The sequence below is a fragment of the Pongo abelii genome, chromosome 11 (assembly GCF_028885655.2).
Source record: "Pongo abelii isolate AG06213 chromosome 11, NHGRI_mPonAbe1-v2.0_pri, whole genome shotgun sequence".
In the NCBI taxonomy this organism is placed as follows: Eukaryota; Metazoa; Chordata; class Mammalia; order Primates; family Hominidae; genus Pongo; species Pongo abelii.
Genome location: NC_071996.2, coordinates 130,512,058 through 130,527,644, shown reverse-complemented (window position 1 = coordinate 130,527,644; position 15,587 = coordinate 130,512,058). Strand labels below are relative to the sequence as shown.

Sequence of the window (15,587 nt, the reverse complement as noted above, 5' to 3'; positions counted from 1 at the left end):
GATTTGCATTGCTCTAATGACCAGGGATGATGAGCTTTTTTTCATATGCTTCTTGGCCACATAAATGTCTCCTTTTGAGAAGCATCTGTTCATATCCTTTACCCGCTTTTTGATGGGGTTATTTTTTTCTTGTAAATTTTTTTAATAAACTTTTTATTTTGGAATAATTTTAAATTTACGTAAAAGTTGCAAAGATACTACAGACAAGTCAATTCCCTAAACGTTAACATCTTACCGTACATTTGTCGAAACTAAGAAACCAACATTGATACATTCCTCTGAACTAAATTCCAAACATTTAGATTTCACCAGTTTTTTCACTAATTTCCTTTTTCTGTTCGGGGTCCAATCCTGGAGACCACAGTACATTTTGTTACCAAGTCTCCTTAGTCTCTTTTGGTCTGTGGCTCTGAGTCCTTTCTTGACCCCCATGACCTTGACAGTCTTGAGTGGCAGCGGACAGATATGGTGAAGAATTTCATTCGGTCTGGTTTGTCTGCTATTTGTCCTCATGGTTAGACTGGGGTTATGGGTTTTGGTGAAGAATACCACAGAGGTGAAATGCCCTCATCACATATCAACGTGCTGTCAACATGACTTATCACTGGTGACGTTAACCTTGACCACTTAGATAAGTAGTGCTTTCATCAGTTTTCTCCACGTTGAATTTTTTCTTTTTAAAATGAGTTCCAGGGGAATAAAGCTTTGGCCTTTGCCACTAAGAGTTACCTGGATAAACTGGAAAAGGCAGGGGTGGGCATCTCAAGGTGGCTTTGTCACTCTTGGGCATGAGTAAGATATAATGGTTTGGAATCATCCCTAACCTTGCTGGGTTCTGCACCCCTCATTCCAGGTGAAGTGGGGTCTGCTAACGTTGGTGTGGGTGTGTGAATTACCAGGAAGGCTGTTTAAGAAATAGTTGCTGATTGGGTGGGCTTGCCACAGAGCCCAGGCCGCTGTAGCTTTAATGAGCTCCCAGGTGACTCTGATGTACATCAGCCTTTGAGAACCACTGAGCTACAGCTCAGATTTTTCTTGCAACTGAAAATATCCACCCAAGTTTCATTCTGGTATTTATATCTGCCAGCAGGTGGAACCAGAGGCCTATGACATTAAATCTGCTGAAGAAAACTAGGACAAATTCCAGTCAACAAAGCATTCCGCATCGTAAGCAGAATTAGGGTTATTTTGAAACAGATGGGCGCTACAGAGGCTGCTGCACTGAATATTATGGAGTTTATTGTCTAGATGGCCCGAAACCCAGGAATTATTTGCCAGCATCTAGCAGTTTCTATGTCATATCAGAATTCTTCCAGAGCAGAGGAGACTGACAAGGCACTGGGAGAGATATAGATACAGATATGGATAGGAATGCAGATAGTTTAACCAGTTCTAATTCCAAATTTCCTCCTGCTATTGTGCACGCTGCCTTGTGTTAGTGAGTGCTTTGCAGGAATGATCCAGAGCCTCCTAAATATGCTAACTCCAAATCAGAGGAGATAAACAGACACAATCTATGGTAATAAGACAATCAATCCTGGATGCAGTAATACTCAAAATGATCTATGTTAGGCCTAACCAGGTGGTACTGGTTACTGGCCCACATTTTCACTCAAGCCCCCCACTTGTACTTGCCCCCAATCCTGCTCTTTGCTTCTGCCCCTCCTCCCCGTCCCCTGCCCCAACCCCCAGGAGAGCATCAGAAGGGCGGAAGTGAGATAAAAGGCCCATCTAGCTCTCATTCTGACTGTGCCTGATGCCTGATTCAGAGTGCACACTGCTGTCTAAGGACACTCAGAACTTGGTTTGCCTTGGGGGTTTCTCTGGCCTAACACTGAGTGTACAAATACAAGACCAGGGCTTATAAATTGAGTATCCCATGAGTTCTAGGAATCTGCAAAAGTCTGCAGCACCAGTGGTTCCTTTCAGGAGAATATTTCTAATTCCTTAGCCTATGACCCCAGGGCGTTAGCCGTTGCAGTTCTGCCTGGTCCGCCTAGGCTCAGAGAGGTCACGAAGACTGTCATGGACTCAATGTTTGTGTTCCCTCAAAATCCATATGTTGAAGTCCTAACCCTCAATGTGATGGCATGTGGAGGTGGGGCCCTTGGGAGGTAATTAGGTTTGTATGAGGACATGAGGGTGGAGCCCCCATGCTGGCACTGGTAACCTTATCCAGGAATGAAGACGCCAGAGCTTGCACTCTCTGCCAATGTGAGGTCGCAGTGAGAAGGCGGCCATCTATAATCCAGGAAGAGGGACCCCACTATAACCTGATCAGATTAGTACCTGGAACTTCTAGCCTCCAGAACCGTGAGAAATAAATTTTTGTTGTTTAAGCCACCCGGTCCATGGTAGTGTTTTGTTAAGGTGGCCTAAATTGACTAAGACAGCATCTTTGAAGTTGGCAGCTTGGCAACTGGTAGTTCAGCAGGTGCTGGCTGTCACAGCTGCCGGGCAGGCCCCCAGTGATCAGAGGGGTGAACAGATGTGCTTTCTGGTGGAGAAGAAAGCACATCTTTCTTGGGACTCTGTCCTAAGCGGTGGCTTCATAACTGCCTGGGACAGCAGCTCGCTCCCTCCAAGGGACACAATGCCAGCTGCATGGCTCACCCTCCTATATGAGCAGGGGCAGTTCCTCCATTCACAAATAACAAGATCCCCCACACCATTGCGTTTTGCCCAGGCTCTCAAATCTCCTGTTCAGATAAAGGTATAAAGAAGCATTTTTGATAATATTTAGACCTGTTTTGTTTTTTTCTCACTCCCTTCCATTTGAGTTTCAAGCCAGAGAGATGGCCCAATTTCCAGTCCTTCAAACCAAGGATCAAGAGAATGTTTTCATTGACTTTTGAAATAAAAGACCATTTGAAATTAGCCAACATTTCCCTCAGAAACCTCAATCTTCTTAAAACACTCCTTAACCTTTGCACATGAAAAAAAGTACAAGTAAACATCATCCCAAGCATTCAAGGAATAAGGAAAAAAAAAGCCAAGCCAGTGGGAAAAGAACTTTGAAAAGGGACAAAAAGTTGGCAACTTCTGCTGAGAACAACCATCCCCGAGTGGTCAAGTTTAGGTCACCCCTGGACAACTACCACAGATAACCATGTGTCTCATAAAACAAGGCTGTTGGGCTTGGGAAAAGAAGTGGATTGAGGTGGCTGGCCCCTAGGCTAGGTGGCCTGACTGACTAGCAGCAAATAAAGTGAACCACGTAAGTGGCCCCAGGTCCCACACCTACCCAATACTTCCGTGCCACATTCCCGCAGAAAACACAGCATGCTTCGAAGGGCTAAAGACTAGATGCTGGATCTAGAACAGTGATTCTCAAACTCATGTTAGAGAGCTTGGTGAGAGGCAGATTCTAGGGTTCTAATGGAAGATTCCAGATCAATGTCTGTTGGAGGACCCAGGAATGTGCATTTTTTAACACGCACCTCAAGTGAGCTGAATGCCCACATGCCCCACTTTGAGAAACTTTGATCACAGGAATGCCATACTGTGTTTTGTGGTTATGTTTGCCTTTGACCATTTGCACTAGCATGGCATTTGGTTTTGTACAAGTAGGTTTCTGGTGACATTTATTATAAGTCAAAGACTCTGGTAGTTTCCTAGGTTATGCTATGCTCAACCTTGGATGACGTAGATTTTAAAAGATACCAGTGCAACCCAACTATCCTGAAACACACAACAAACACAATTGTTAGTTAAAATTCTATTTGTGATGACACTAGAGTAGAAGAAACTGGCCCAATGTCACTCACCCGGTCCTAGGAACAAAGGAATTCACCTCTGGATCCCTGGTGTCTGGTACATAGTGGGTGTATCATAAATGCTTGAGCAATGAATGAAAGAACAAGCTAACACACCATTAGGGCAAATTTCTATTTCTGGCCTCAGCCACTAAATAGCTCTCAAATCCTGAGACACAAATAGTGAGGAACAGGTGAGTGGGGGCTACAAACCCATAGACTTTGGAACGCAATCCAGTCTATTTGTTTTCTCTATGAAATTCACAAGCTTTGCCTGGGCTCTGGGGTTCTGGACACATTAAAGAACATTCAGTAGCTAGAAATAGGCTGAGATATGAGATGTATTACATCTATTGATGCTGAATGCTGTCTTAAATGTTTTAAAAGTTCAAATTATCTTTACTTTTTAACTACCATAAGCCTGATTAGTACAAAACTACAGGTCCAGAAATACCAATATCAATGCATAATTACAAAAACAATCCCTGACCTAGGAAATTGTCCCTGAGATTATCTGCAGCCTAGGAGAACACAGTGGTCCAAAGCCCTTATTAAAGCTGACAGCCACCTGGCATCCATCTTTTGCAGGTAGAACTAGAGGAAGACAAACTGCTCTGAGAAAAACCTGCAATTAGAATGAGTCATGGCTGATATCAAAGGTACCCAAATCATCAGGGACATGGCTGAGGGAATCACTGGGAACCTCCCAGCCCAACCCTAACAAATGTGAGGCCTGTGGCCAGATGTGTGCTTGCTGGGCAAGAAAAGAAAAGAGGGCGGGGGGAAGTTGAAAATATGTGAAAGAGGAACGATATACTTATCAAAAGTATGACAGCCATGAATTTTGAGAGGTAGCAGCTTGTGGTTTAGGAAACCAGGGTGGGCTTCTCCACAAAGGTCTAGATAACTTGGACCATGAGGGCAATGCAACCTTTATCCGTTTGGAGTGGATAAGCTCCAAGAGATACGTGGCAGTGAGAAGCCATCTGGAGAAATGCACAAACAAGCAGGAGCCCTTGCTCTCTGCACCCCAGAGCTGAGAAATTCTTTTGTGGGTCAGAGTTAGCCTAGAATTGTGGTGGCTGGGAAGCCAGTTTCTGTGATGTGAAAAACTGTCTGAGAAGTATGATGGTCATTTTAAAACCATGCCTGTTTCTGTATTTGATGGCATTTAACCCTGAGTCTAATTAACCACTTTTTGTGTGTTCTTTTAGGTCTGATTAACTCATTATCCCTCTCCCAAATCCTAATCTTGTGCCCCATTAGAGAAAGTGTGTGTGTATGCGTGTGTATGTGTGTAAATGTGCATGAGTGCATGGATGTGTGTGCCTGCATGTGTTTGCATGAGTGTGTGCTTATATGTGTGTGCTAACCTACAGAGGCAGGAGGCAATTCTGTGACTGAAACCTAACATCTTTTTTTTTTTTTTGAAGTTCAATGAGCTCCTTTATTTATTTATTTATTTTTTATTATACTTTAAGTTCTAGGGTACACGTGCACAATGTGTGGTCTCGTTACATAGGTATACATGTGCCATGCTGGCCCGCTGCACCCATCAACTTGTCATTTACATTAGGTATTTCTCTCAGTGCTATCCCTCCCCCTATCCCTCACCCCATGACAGGCCCCAGTGTATGATGTTCCCCACCCTGTGTCCAAGTGTTCTCATTGTTCAATTCCCACCTATGAGTGGGAACATGCGGTGTTTGGTTTTCTGTCCTTGTGATAGTTTGCTCAGAGTGATGGAAACCTAACATCTCTTACAAACAAGCCAATCCAGCCTCAGGAAGGCCAAGGAGTGTCTCAGACTGGTTTTACACCCTTGAAATGGCCTGCCTCAGTCTGAAACTGAACTAGAATTAAACTCAGAAATTATTTTAAAATGGTCTCTGCTATGGAGAGATATTCAATAACAACAAAAAATGAGTTATTCCTACATGCCTATTAATAGACATTAATTATTAATAAATTCTAGTAAAATAAAACTTATTTTATGAACAGAAAAAGAAAATCCCAGAACTAAATTTTTTAAACATCAATCCCAAGTTAGGAACCTAGAATTAGGCTAATCTTGGGTAACTGAAGATTTAGATAAGGGAAGACGAATATGTTGCTCTCTGAACTTCATTGGAAGTATCTAAATATGTGCTTTGGCCAGATAAAAAGCTAGCAGAGAAAGGACTATATGGTTTTAAGACCATATAGGAGCCCTATATGGTTTTAAGACCACAAGGAGCCCTAAAGATTTAATCAAGTGTGGATGGGAGACTGTGTATGAGATGCATCCAGGATGACATCATAAAAATCATGCACTTCCAGAACACGAGGGGTGTCTTCAGGATGGTAATCTGACTTGCTCATGTCAGAGATGGGAAATGGAAGTTCAGAGAAGGTAAATGGTTTTCCTAAGAGCTAAGAGGCACAGAACCACACCCCAAATCTCCTGTTTTCTCTTCCAGGCATTTCATTCTGCTTAAAACCTTGCTTACCAAATCTGGAGTGGATACTGGTGTCTTACAAAGCTGCCCTTCTGCTACCTGGCACTGGTGGGGAACGAGAGTAGGGCATGGGTTCTGAACCAGAAAGAGCTGAGGTTGAATACTGGCTTTGCCTCTTATTTTGTGCCCTAGGATGTGTTACTTTACTCACTGATCCTCAATTTTCTTATCTGTAAAATCTAGCTCATGGGTGTGTTGAGGACCAAATGAATTAAAGGATGTGAGCACCTGGGTCAAAGCAAAGAAAGGTAAGTGGTGCTGACTGTTACACTAATGACCCCCTTTCTAGGCTGCCCTTCTCAGAAATGCCACCACTATCCCTCCGGTTAGTCACACAAGCCCAGACCCTAGAGTCTTCCTTGACACCTTCCTCTTCCACTCGTCCTGCCCCCAAATTCAATCCATTAAAACCTGTCATTTTAACCTGAACATTCCCAAATGTGTCCATTCTTCTCTATCTGTCCTGTCACCGACTCTGTTTGAGTCACCTGTATCATGGGCTTAGACCAGTGCCTGAACCGCTGTGATGGTTAACGTAGGTGTGAACTAGACTGGCTTGAGGGATGCCTAGATGGCTGGTGAAGCAGTGCTCCTGGGTGTTTCTGAAAGTTGCAAGAGACTGACTGACATTCAAGTCAGGCGACTGAGAGAGGAAGATGCGCCCCAATGTGGGTGGGCACCATCCAGTGGACTGCCAGTGTGGCTAGAACAGGGCAGACAGTAGAAGGGTACGCAGCCTGCTGAGTCTTCTTGCTCTTCCTCTCTCCTCCTGTGCGGGATGCCTGCTTCCTCTCCTCCTGCCTTTGAATATGATGAGCCAGCCAAGTAAAAAGGGATCCCAGAGAATCTCCAACTGACCTGTGCAATGGGAGGATGGGGTGGGGTCTCGGGAAGTTCCAGCCATTTGCAGGGGGGAGGAGCCTGGCCCCTCCTGTTCCTGGGTGGTGACCTGGGATTCAATTGGTGAGATGGGGACCTGTTAACAGGAACCATCTTGCTTTGCTGAGTTTTTTCCTTTTTTCACCCAATAAATTCTGCTTTTCTCACCCTTCTATGTGTCCACGAGCCTTACCTTTCCTGGTTGTGTGACAAGAACCCAGTTTTTAGCTGAACTGAGGAGAAAGTCCTACAACAATAAGACTGCAGTTTCTTCAGTCTTTGGACACTGGGACTTTCAGCAGTGGCCTCTTGGGGGCTCTTGGGCCTCAGGCCTCAGACTGACGGCTGTGCTGCAGGTTTCCTTCGTTTTGAGGCTTTTGGACTGGGAATGAGCCACACCAATGGCTTCTCCCTTTCCCCAGCCTGCAGATGGCCTATCATAGGACTTTGCTTGTAATCACTTAGCTGATTCTTCATAATAAACTCTTTTTTATACATACCTACATCCTATTGGTTTCTGTCCCTCTGAAGAACTCTAACACAACCCTAAACCATTTCCCCGCACTCGCTCCTGTCTTCCTACCAGCCATACTCCACACAGTAGCTGGGAGAGCTTTTCAAAAACAAACATCGCTCCTTGCTTCACGTCCTCTGGCTCTTGGCTCAAACACAACTTCTCCAGGGAAGTGACTGTGTCCTCTGATCACCCCCAATGAGGGTCCTTTGCCTGAAGCTCTCACAAGATCCCCTCTCTTCACAGCACCTGATGCCATGGTTAGTGATTATTCGTGAATCTAATCATTTTGACAGCTTACATTCTCACTGGGTTATGAGCTCCATGGGGGCAAGGACAGTGACGGTTTATGTCCACATTCTATGCCTGGGGATGAATAAATACATGAACAAATGCAGGAACGGAAGGAGGTGTAGAGTGCTAAATATTGCCTTCATTATACAGATGTAAAGACTGAGGCTTGAGGTAGGTGGGCAGTTTCTTGAGGTCTCACGCCAGAAAACGGTATGGTCCATATGTCCAGGGGTCAGATCCAAGCCCAGTGCTCTTCATATTCCACCAGTTTGCTTTGGACACCAGTACACACATCTTTCCCTTTACCATCCAACCTTTCTCTACTCCAACTAGTGGCTTAGCAAAAAATTAGAGATTTTTAATGGGGGGCTAGCAGGCTATAGGAAGGGTTGTAATTGGTACATGGAGAAAAAAGAGTGCAAATTGAATATTTGAATTAAAAAAAAAGATGATCATGAAAAGGTACAAAATGTGTTGCTGTTTAGACCAAGTGTAACAGTGTTCTAGAATTTTTTCTATGGATCTGAAGACAGATTAAGGGCAAGTGACTTGGCAAAAGGCCTAGACCTGTTTTCAGGTAATTGTCTCAGAGTAGAAAAAAATAAGGGCAGTACAAGCTCCAGTGAGGGCACTATACCAACATGATGGATCTAAATGGAACATACTTCTATGAGTCATTTATAGCTTTAAATACTATAGAGAAAAGAATGCATAAAACATGCCCAAACAGCCTCTTTTTGATGTGGTGAACTCTTTTAAAACCACATTGTTCAAATTTACGTTAAAATGCAAACTCTTCATGTTTACGATGGTACTGTTGGAGGAACTCAATATAAAAGTACAACTGCTACATTTCAAAGACAAGACTTAGAACAATAGGCCAATTCCCAGTGTGAATTTATGAGCTGCTAAACCTCAAAAGATTTCTTCAATTAGCAATGAAGACTCTTGACATATTTGCAGCCTGATACAGGGGCTGCTCTTTACATAATTTGGGGTGTATCAGAACTTTTCCTTACTTTTATTTACGTTGGATGACAACTATTATGCTTCTCCCTCTGCAGCGTTTGATCCTGCTAATTACGCTACAGGGCCAGGGTGGTGTTTCACAGTTCACCATTGCTCCTGGGGCAGGCTACAAATTATACATAATGCACTGCATTGTAATTGCTGCATTGTGAACTTCACTCGCCTTTCCAACACAAAATACCGACATCTAAGTTGTTTTATTATTAAAAACCATAAGGGATTCTTTTGGATTATAAACATCTGAAGACATAACATTCTCATGAATTCCAGCCAGCTATTTTGGACACTCAGTGGGGCAGACAAGGCTGAAAAGCAAAGCAAATACCCTTCATATTCGTGTTTACAGAAAAAAAGGAGGCGGCAGTCATGAAGGCAAGACTGTGTTAAATGCAAAACTAAAGGGAGGGGGAGCTTGCCGAAGGGGAGACACAAACTGAACTGGGAAACCAGAGACGCGAGACATCCAGTGATGCTCCTTGACTTCTCTGGGCCTCAAGTTCCTCATTTCCAGAACAAAGGCACAGAAACAAATGACCAAAAAAATCCCTTTTTCCATGAAGACAGGCATTCAGGAGAGCAGTGGCTTGTTTCTGAGTCTCACTCATAAGGCCAGCCTTATCCCAGCCTGAAGGGTAAACCAGGAACCCGAGTCTTGTGCCAGACAAGAGGCCTCTGCCATCCACACTGTTTGGGGCCTCTAAGAAATAGATAATGGCTCTTTCAATGGGAGGAGGGGGTCAAAATAAATGAAGCCTCAGTTTTATATATAAAATGCCACCAAGTGGGGAAAAATATCAGAGCAGTATTGTGGTCACTGAAATTTATCACTGCCCTTGTGTCCCAGGGCCAAGAGGCCTCACCCCAGACACCTACCCGATAGGCCCAAGTCATAGTACCTTGTGCCTGCAGCACTTAGAAGCCACACCCAGGCCCCGGTAAGGTACTCCTAACCCTCCCTTCTCTCCTCCTCTCAAAATGAGACAATAGCCTGATGTGTGAAGTTGGACTGGGGTCTCTTCTCTTCCTCTGAGTGTTCTAGATGAGCTTAAGGTAGCGGCAGCACCACACGGAACTGTGTGGATTCTTCATCAATGTATGGTGGTGAGTCTCCTACACAGTGAAGATGGGATGGTCAAAGAAGAGGAAAAGGCAGGGGAGGGTTTCCAGGTAAGGACGCGTGGGTAAAGCTCACACATTTTGATAAGTTACAACGAATTGTTACTATATTGGGATACTGCTCCTTTGATGTAGCTGCATGTCAAAGCAGCTGAAGCAGACGTTTTGACTTGGACTTGGGAAGTCACTGACTAGGCATCCTCATTTCTCTTTGTCTAGTGGTGTCTCCAGGGGGGTGGGCATATCCAAGATCTAGTATGACCAGAGGACGCAGACAAGGTGACAGAGGACTTAAGTGATGATGGACAATAGCTCCACACCTGGACTGCCCCAGAAGCCCTGCTTGGCTGCTAAATTTGGGCTGGCCTTGAGGGAAGAGCAGGCTGTGCTCTCACACCTTCCAAGTGTCCGTGGTACCAAAAACTTGGGGCTTTGCACCTCTGCTCCAATGCATACTGCACATAGTCTCCAAACCAAACAGTCGGGACTTGTGACCAGACAGGCCCTGCTATGCTAATGGGGGCAGGAGACCTATTTTCAACTGGAACCATGAGTGTGACTGTTCCCCAGATCTAGATACAGAACACAACAACCCTGGGGCCACTTACATTACTCCTGCAGCCAAATGCACTCAATCAGAACCCTCAGAGGGACAAGGTAATCTTGCTTGCGACAATGAAATCTTGCTTTGTGTATTATCTCTTTTCAAATATTTTCTAAATAATATATAGTTCCTAAGCATCATCATAACTTTTAATATGTCAGTACAGAAGGCAATACTTAAGGAGTTTATGTGTAGATCATTGCTGAAAATTCCCAGCCTAACAGATTTTAAAGAGTTCCTTCTTCGTGTAGAAATAAATGTATTTCCCTGCATTGGACAATAGTTTGACGCCATCTTTAAATCCAAGCAGATTCCCCTCTTCTGTACCAAACTGCCCATTTCATTAGGAGGACTAACAAGGTTTTCTATCATTTGAGTAAGGACTGGCCTGGCTTCTGGGTGGCCCCAGGGGGAAATAAGAAAGAAAGGAAAATCAAGAAGTTGCTCCCTCTAGGAGCAGGGTCCTCCCTCACCCCATGGCCATTCTGAGGAAAGCAAACTGTCATTGAGTTCGGGCCTCCCTCACCTCCAGCTTTATTGAGGTCTGACAGACAGATAAAACGGTATAAGTTTAAGGTGTACAACGTGATGATTTTATATATGTATTTATAGATATGTGTGTGTGTGTGTGTGTGTTTGTGTGTGTAGTGAAATGAGTACCACAATCAAGTTAATTACCTCACAGGCATTGATTCCACCTTTTCTACATGGTCCTGTTATGAAGAATTTCTCTTTATTCTCATTTATCATTCTGGGGCACCATATTAAATCTTGGGAGGCCCTAGGAGAGCTCAGATCTGAAAGATTTTATGTTAGAAATGGAACTGCCAACTAAATGGAAGGAGGAGCTGGTGGTTTTAAAAACGTAATTTCCTTGCTACCCACTAAGAGTCCCAGTTCTCTCCACGTACCAAGGAGTCACTGCTGCTGGTTCATGTGTGGCCATCAGAGCAGTGGAACTAGGCCTCGTCTGTGCCACAGGAGCACAGCCTGGAAGAGATACACGGCCTGAAAATGGTAATGGGAGCACCAAGATCTCCAGGATGTGCCTGAGCCATGCGCTGGCGAGGTACCTGAAAAGAGTGATCTCCAATTATACAATGACACCATGAGCACTGTACGGTTCACGACTCTCAGCCTGCAGGGAGTATCCACCCTGCTCTTGGGTGCGGGACACTAAAGAGGATCCTGGTGCCTGGAAATCTATGCAAATCACTTCCACAGGTACATTCCCATTTATTTTAGAACCAAATCAGAAGAATCTAATAACTAGATGTCTCTTTTGTACATCCTTGTTCAATGAAAGAGTGACTCTAAAGAAGTTAATACCTTGACACTCAGGACTCAAAAGAGCAACACCCAGGCCGGGCGCGGTGGCGCACGCCTGTAATCCCAGCACTTTGGGAGGCCAAGGCAGGTGGATGATGAGGTCAGGAGATAGAGACCATCCTGGCTAACACGGTGAAACCCCGTCTCTACTAAAAATACAAAAAATTAGCCAGGCGTAGTGGCGGGCGCTTGTAATGCCAGCTACTCAGGAGGCTGAGGCAGGAGAATGGCGTGAACCTGGGGGGCGGAGCTTGCAGTGAGCCGAGATCGCACCACTGCACTCCAGCCTGGGCGACAGAGCGAGACTCCATATCAAAAATAACATAACATAACATAACATAACACAACATAACATAACATAACATAAAATAGGGCAACACCCATACAACACTCTGGGCTCAAGTCCCTCTTCAGCAGAACCTCCCCACATTCTATGAACAGGGCAGAGAAGACTCAGAATGCTAATTATTTGTTTGAAGTGTTACACTGAGTGCTGTGTAAAAAGGAATCGCAGGTGAGACAAATGCCGGCCATCTGTCAAGGCCTGTGAAACTGGCTAAGGAGGTAAGCATGTGGAAAGGTGGTGAGGGGCGCTGGGCCTCTTCCCCACAAAACCCTCAAGCTCATTGCAGAGAGGCAGCCACTCTGCTATCAAAGAGCCCATGCAAACGAAAAGGAGATTCTCAGGGGTGGGCAGCCAGGAGGATGAACAGGCAGAATCACAATTCTAACACACAGTAGCCTTATTCATGGGCTCCAGAGTTGTTCTAACACTCACAGGAATGCCGCAAGAAAGATACGATCTACTTCACTTCTGCTAGTGAAGGAGGCAGGTCAAGGCTCTTCTCATCTGGTTTTCACTTGCTCCGACAATAACAATGATAAAAAATGCTTGCTGCTTCTAAGAATGAACGTCTCCATCTGTTTACTCTTGATCTAACTTACCTTTGTCTCTGGAAGAAAACAATTCAAACAAAATGTTAGAGAGGTCCTTGCTGAAGGGGACTAGGCAGGGAAGAGAGTGAATATTACATCTAGGAATCATTTTATGAAATACTCCTAAGGCAGTAGAGCTTTGCTCTTGATCAGTAAGCACCACTCTTAGAATGGGGGCAGTTGGGTAAATGGCAAAGCCAATGAGGAAGCAGAATGGAAAGGGGAACAGGCAAATACCTGCTTCCCAACTTGCCCAGACAATGAGGCCAGACATCTCCCCCAGGCACCCACTTCGTGGTCACCAGCATCTCTAGCACAGGAAAATGTCTTACACAATTTTTTTGAGTGATGATTTCCTTAACTTGATGCCAGGCAAATCTCATTCTTTCTCTGGGGAGGATATACTTTGGGATTCCTGCTACAAATTAAATGGTTTGGATGAGTTTAGAAGAAGATCATTTAAGGACAATCAACATTATATAGTTTTGTACACACACATACACACTGCAAAAAGGAAATACTGAAAGTGAACAAGAACCCTGAGGCTGAAGTCCAGGGAGGAACTTCTGCGCGGAAGGATGGCAGCCACAGAGCACAACCCAAACTCAGGTAGGGCTCTGAATCTCTACTTTGAAGTCCAGGCCTACCAAGAAATTAAAACATAAATATAGAAAATCATATAGCAGTGGGGGGAACCTGCATTTTTTTTTTTTTTTTTTTTTTGCTACAGGCTTCCTTCCTTTCTTTAACTTCAGTTGATAAATGGAGGGATTTGGCTTTCTGAATACACGTGGTAACTTGTGTACCTACCTATAACCCAACCAAAACCTGACAAAAACCAAAACATTTCAAATAGACGTCATGAAAGACACCCTTAAAGAGCAAGAGCTTGGCCGAGTGTGAGCAGAGAGCCCTGGACTTGAGAGACCAGTCTGTGCCATTCACTGTCGTGTCACTATCATAGGTGTCCAGTCATTATTTGCTGAATGACTGACTCAAAAAATTTCATAGATAGAGGGCAAGTTCCACCATTTCCAGCTCCTGCCTTGACCCAGAAGCTCTGCCCATGAAGCAGCACTGCAGGGTTTTGAGTGTGGCTCGTGTCTGCCCTGGTACCATCTAGTGACCCTGGGAGTCCAGATGAACTGGGTGGAGCAGGCTTCCCAGGCCCACTCATATGGGCAGACCCCTTTTTCCAGGGGGCATAGCAAGGCTGAGAAAGAGGAGGATGGCTCTGCTCTTTAGGTAATCCCCATCTCTCTCTTCCCTGCTGTCATTTGCACCTTTGTGTTTCTTTCTTAAGAAGTGGGCTTTTTCCATCAATGATTGACTGGATAAAGAAAATGTGGCACATATGCACCATGGAATACTATGCAGCCATAAAAAAGAATGAGATCATGTCCTTTGCAGGGACAGAGATGAAGCTGGAAGCCATCATTCTCAGCAAACTAACACAGGAACAGAAAACCAAACACCGCATGTTCTCACTTGTAAGTGGGAGTTGAACAATGAGAACACATGGATACAGGGAGTGGAACAGCACACACCAAGGCCTGTTGGGGGTTAGGGGGCAAGGGGATGGAGAGCATTAGGACAAAGACCTAATGCATGTGGGGCTTAAAACGTAGATGATGGGCTGATGGGTGCAGCAAACCACCATGGCACATGTGACCTACGTAACAAACCTGCATGTTCTGCACATGTATCCAAGAACTGAAAGTAAAATTAAAAAAAAAAAAAAAAAAGAAGTGGGCTTTCACTTTCTCTCTAGTTTTCTATCATGTTCAATAAGTTCCTTGCCACCAAATTCTAGAGCTTTGAAGAAAGGCCACAAAAATCCACCTTTGGATTAAAAAAAAAATCATATCTCAACAAAACACACAAATCACATGACAGATAACTTAGAGCAAATGTCTAGTATTCTAAAGAAAACAAACCAAAAGAAACAACAGGCAAAAAACACTTCTCTAATTTTGTCAAGAAACTTTTCTGAATATTTGAATATTAGTAGCCATATTTATCCCATATTTGCAAGGCAAAAAAATAAACTATAGCAACTAAACAGAGAGAAAAGAATGGATTATGACCTGAAAGTGGCTACTGCTGCTTCATGAAGCTATCAAAAGTCAAATAACCTGGTAGTCTATTCTTTCTCATGCCTTAGCTGTAACAGAGAAGAAAACTGGCTTGGAACAAAACAATGAGAAATGGGGAGGAATACACTTTGATACACAGCTTGAAGATGCCAGTTCTGCTTCACTGTGATGACAGTGCAAAGGAAATGAGCCCGCAAAGGGTTCAGACGTCCTTCGACACTAGACTTTGCCACTTACTTGTACTTCACTTATTCACTTACTTCTTCTATTCCTTCTCTCACTCACTTGGGCATTCACCAACAAGTATTTAGTAAGCACCTGCCTCGGTTCTGCCACAGGTGTGAGGAGGGAAACAGGACTGAATGAGAGCAAGAGGCAGCTTCAGCCACTGTAGGGACAGCACTCAGGGAGGGTGAGTTTTTTAAAGGCCCATGAAAATGTTCCAGACCTCAAAATAATTAGTTGGTTCCAAAATGAAACAGAAACTATAAAATTAAAAGTAATAAACATTTAATTAAGTGTCTACGAAATGTACCA

The 15,587-nt window shown here is 44.1% G+C and overlaps 1 protein-coding gene across 12 annotated transcripts in view; it reads right to left on the bottom strand.

The window, feature by feature from the left end:
* Window positions 1–15,587, bottom strand: part of RHBDD1 (rhomboid domain containing 1) — a 164,332-nt gene that overhangs the window by 12,825 nt on the left and 135,920 nt on the right. For 2 of the 12 annotated variants that reach the window (XM_063712441.1, XM_063712442.1), the window contains exon 7: window positions 11,601–11,762. In XM_063712441.1, the coding sequence (XP_063568511.1) occupies window positions 11,635–11,762 (128 nt within the window). In that variant the 3' untranslated portion in view covers window positions 11,601–11,634. 12 annotated transcript variants of the gene reach the window in all.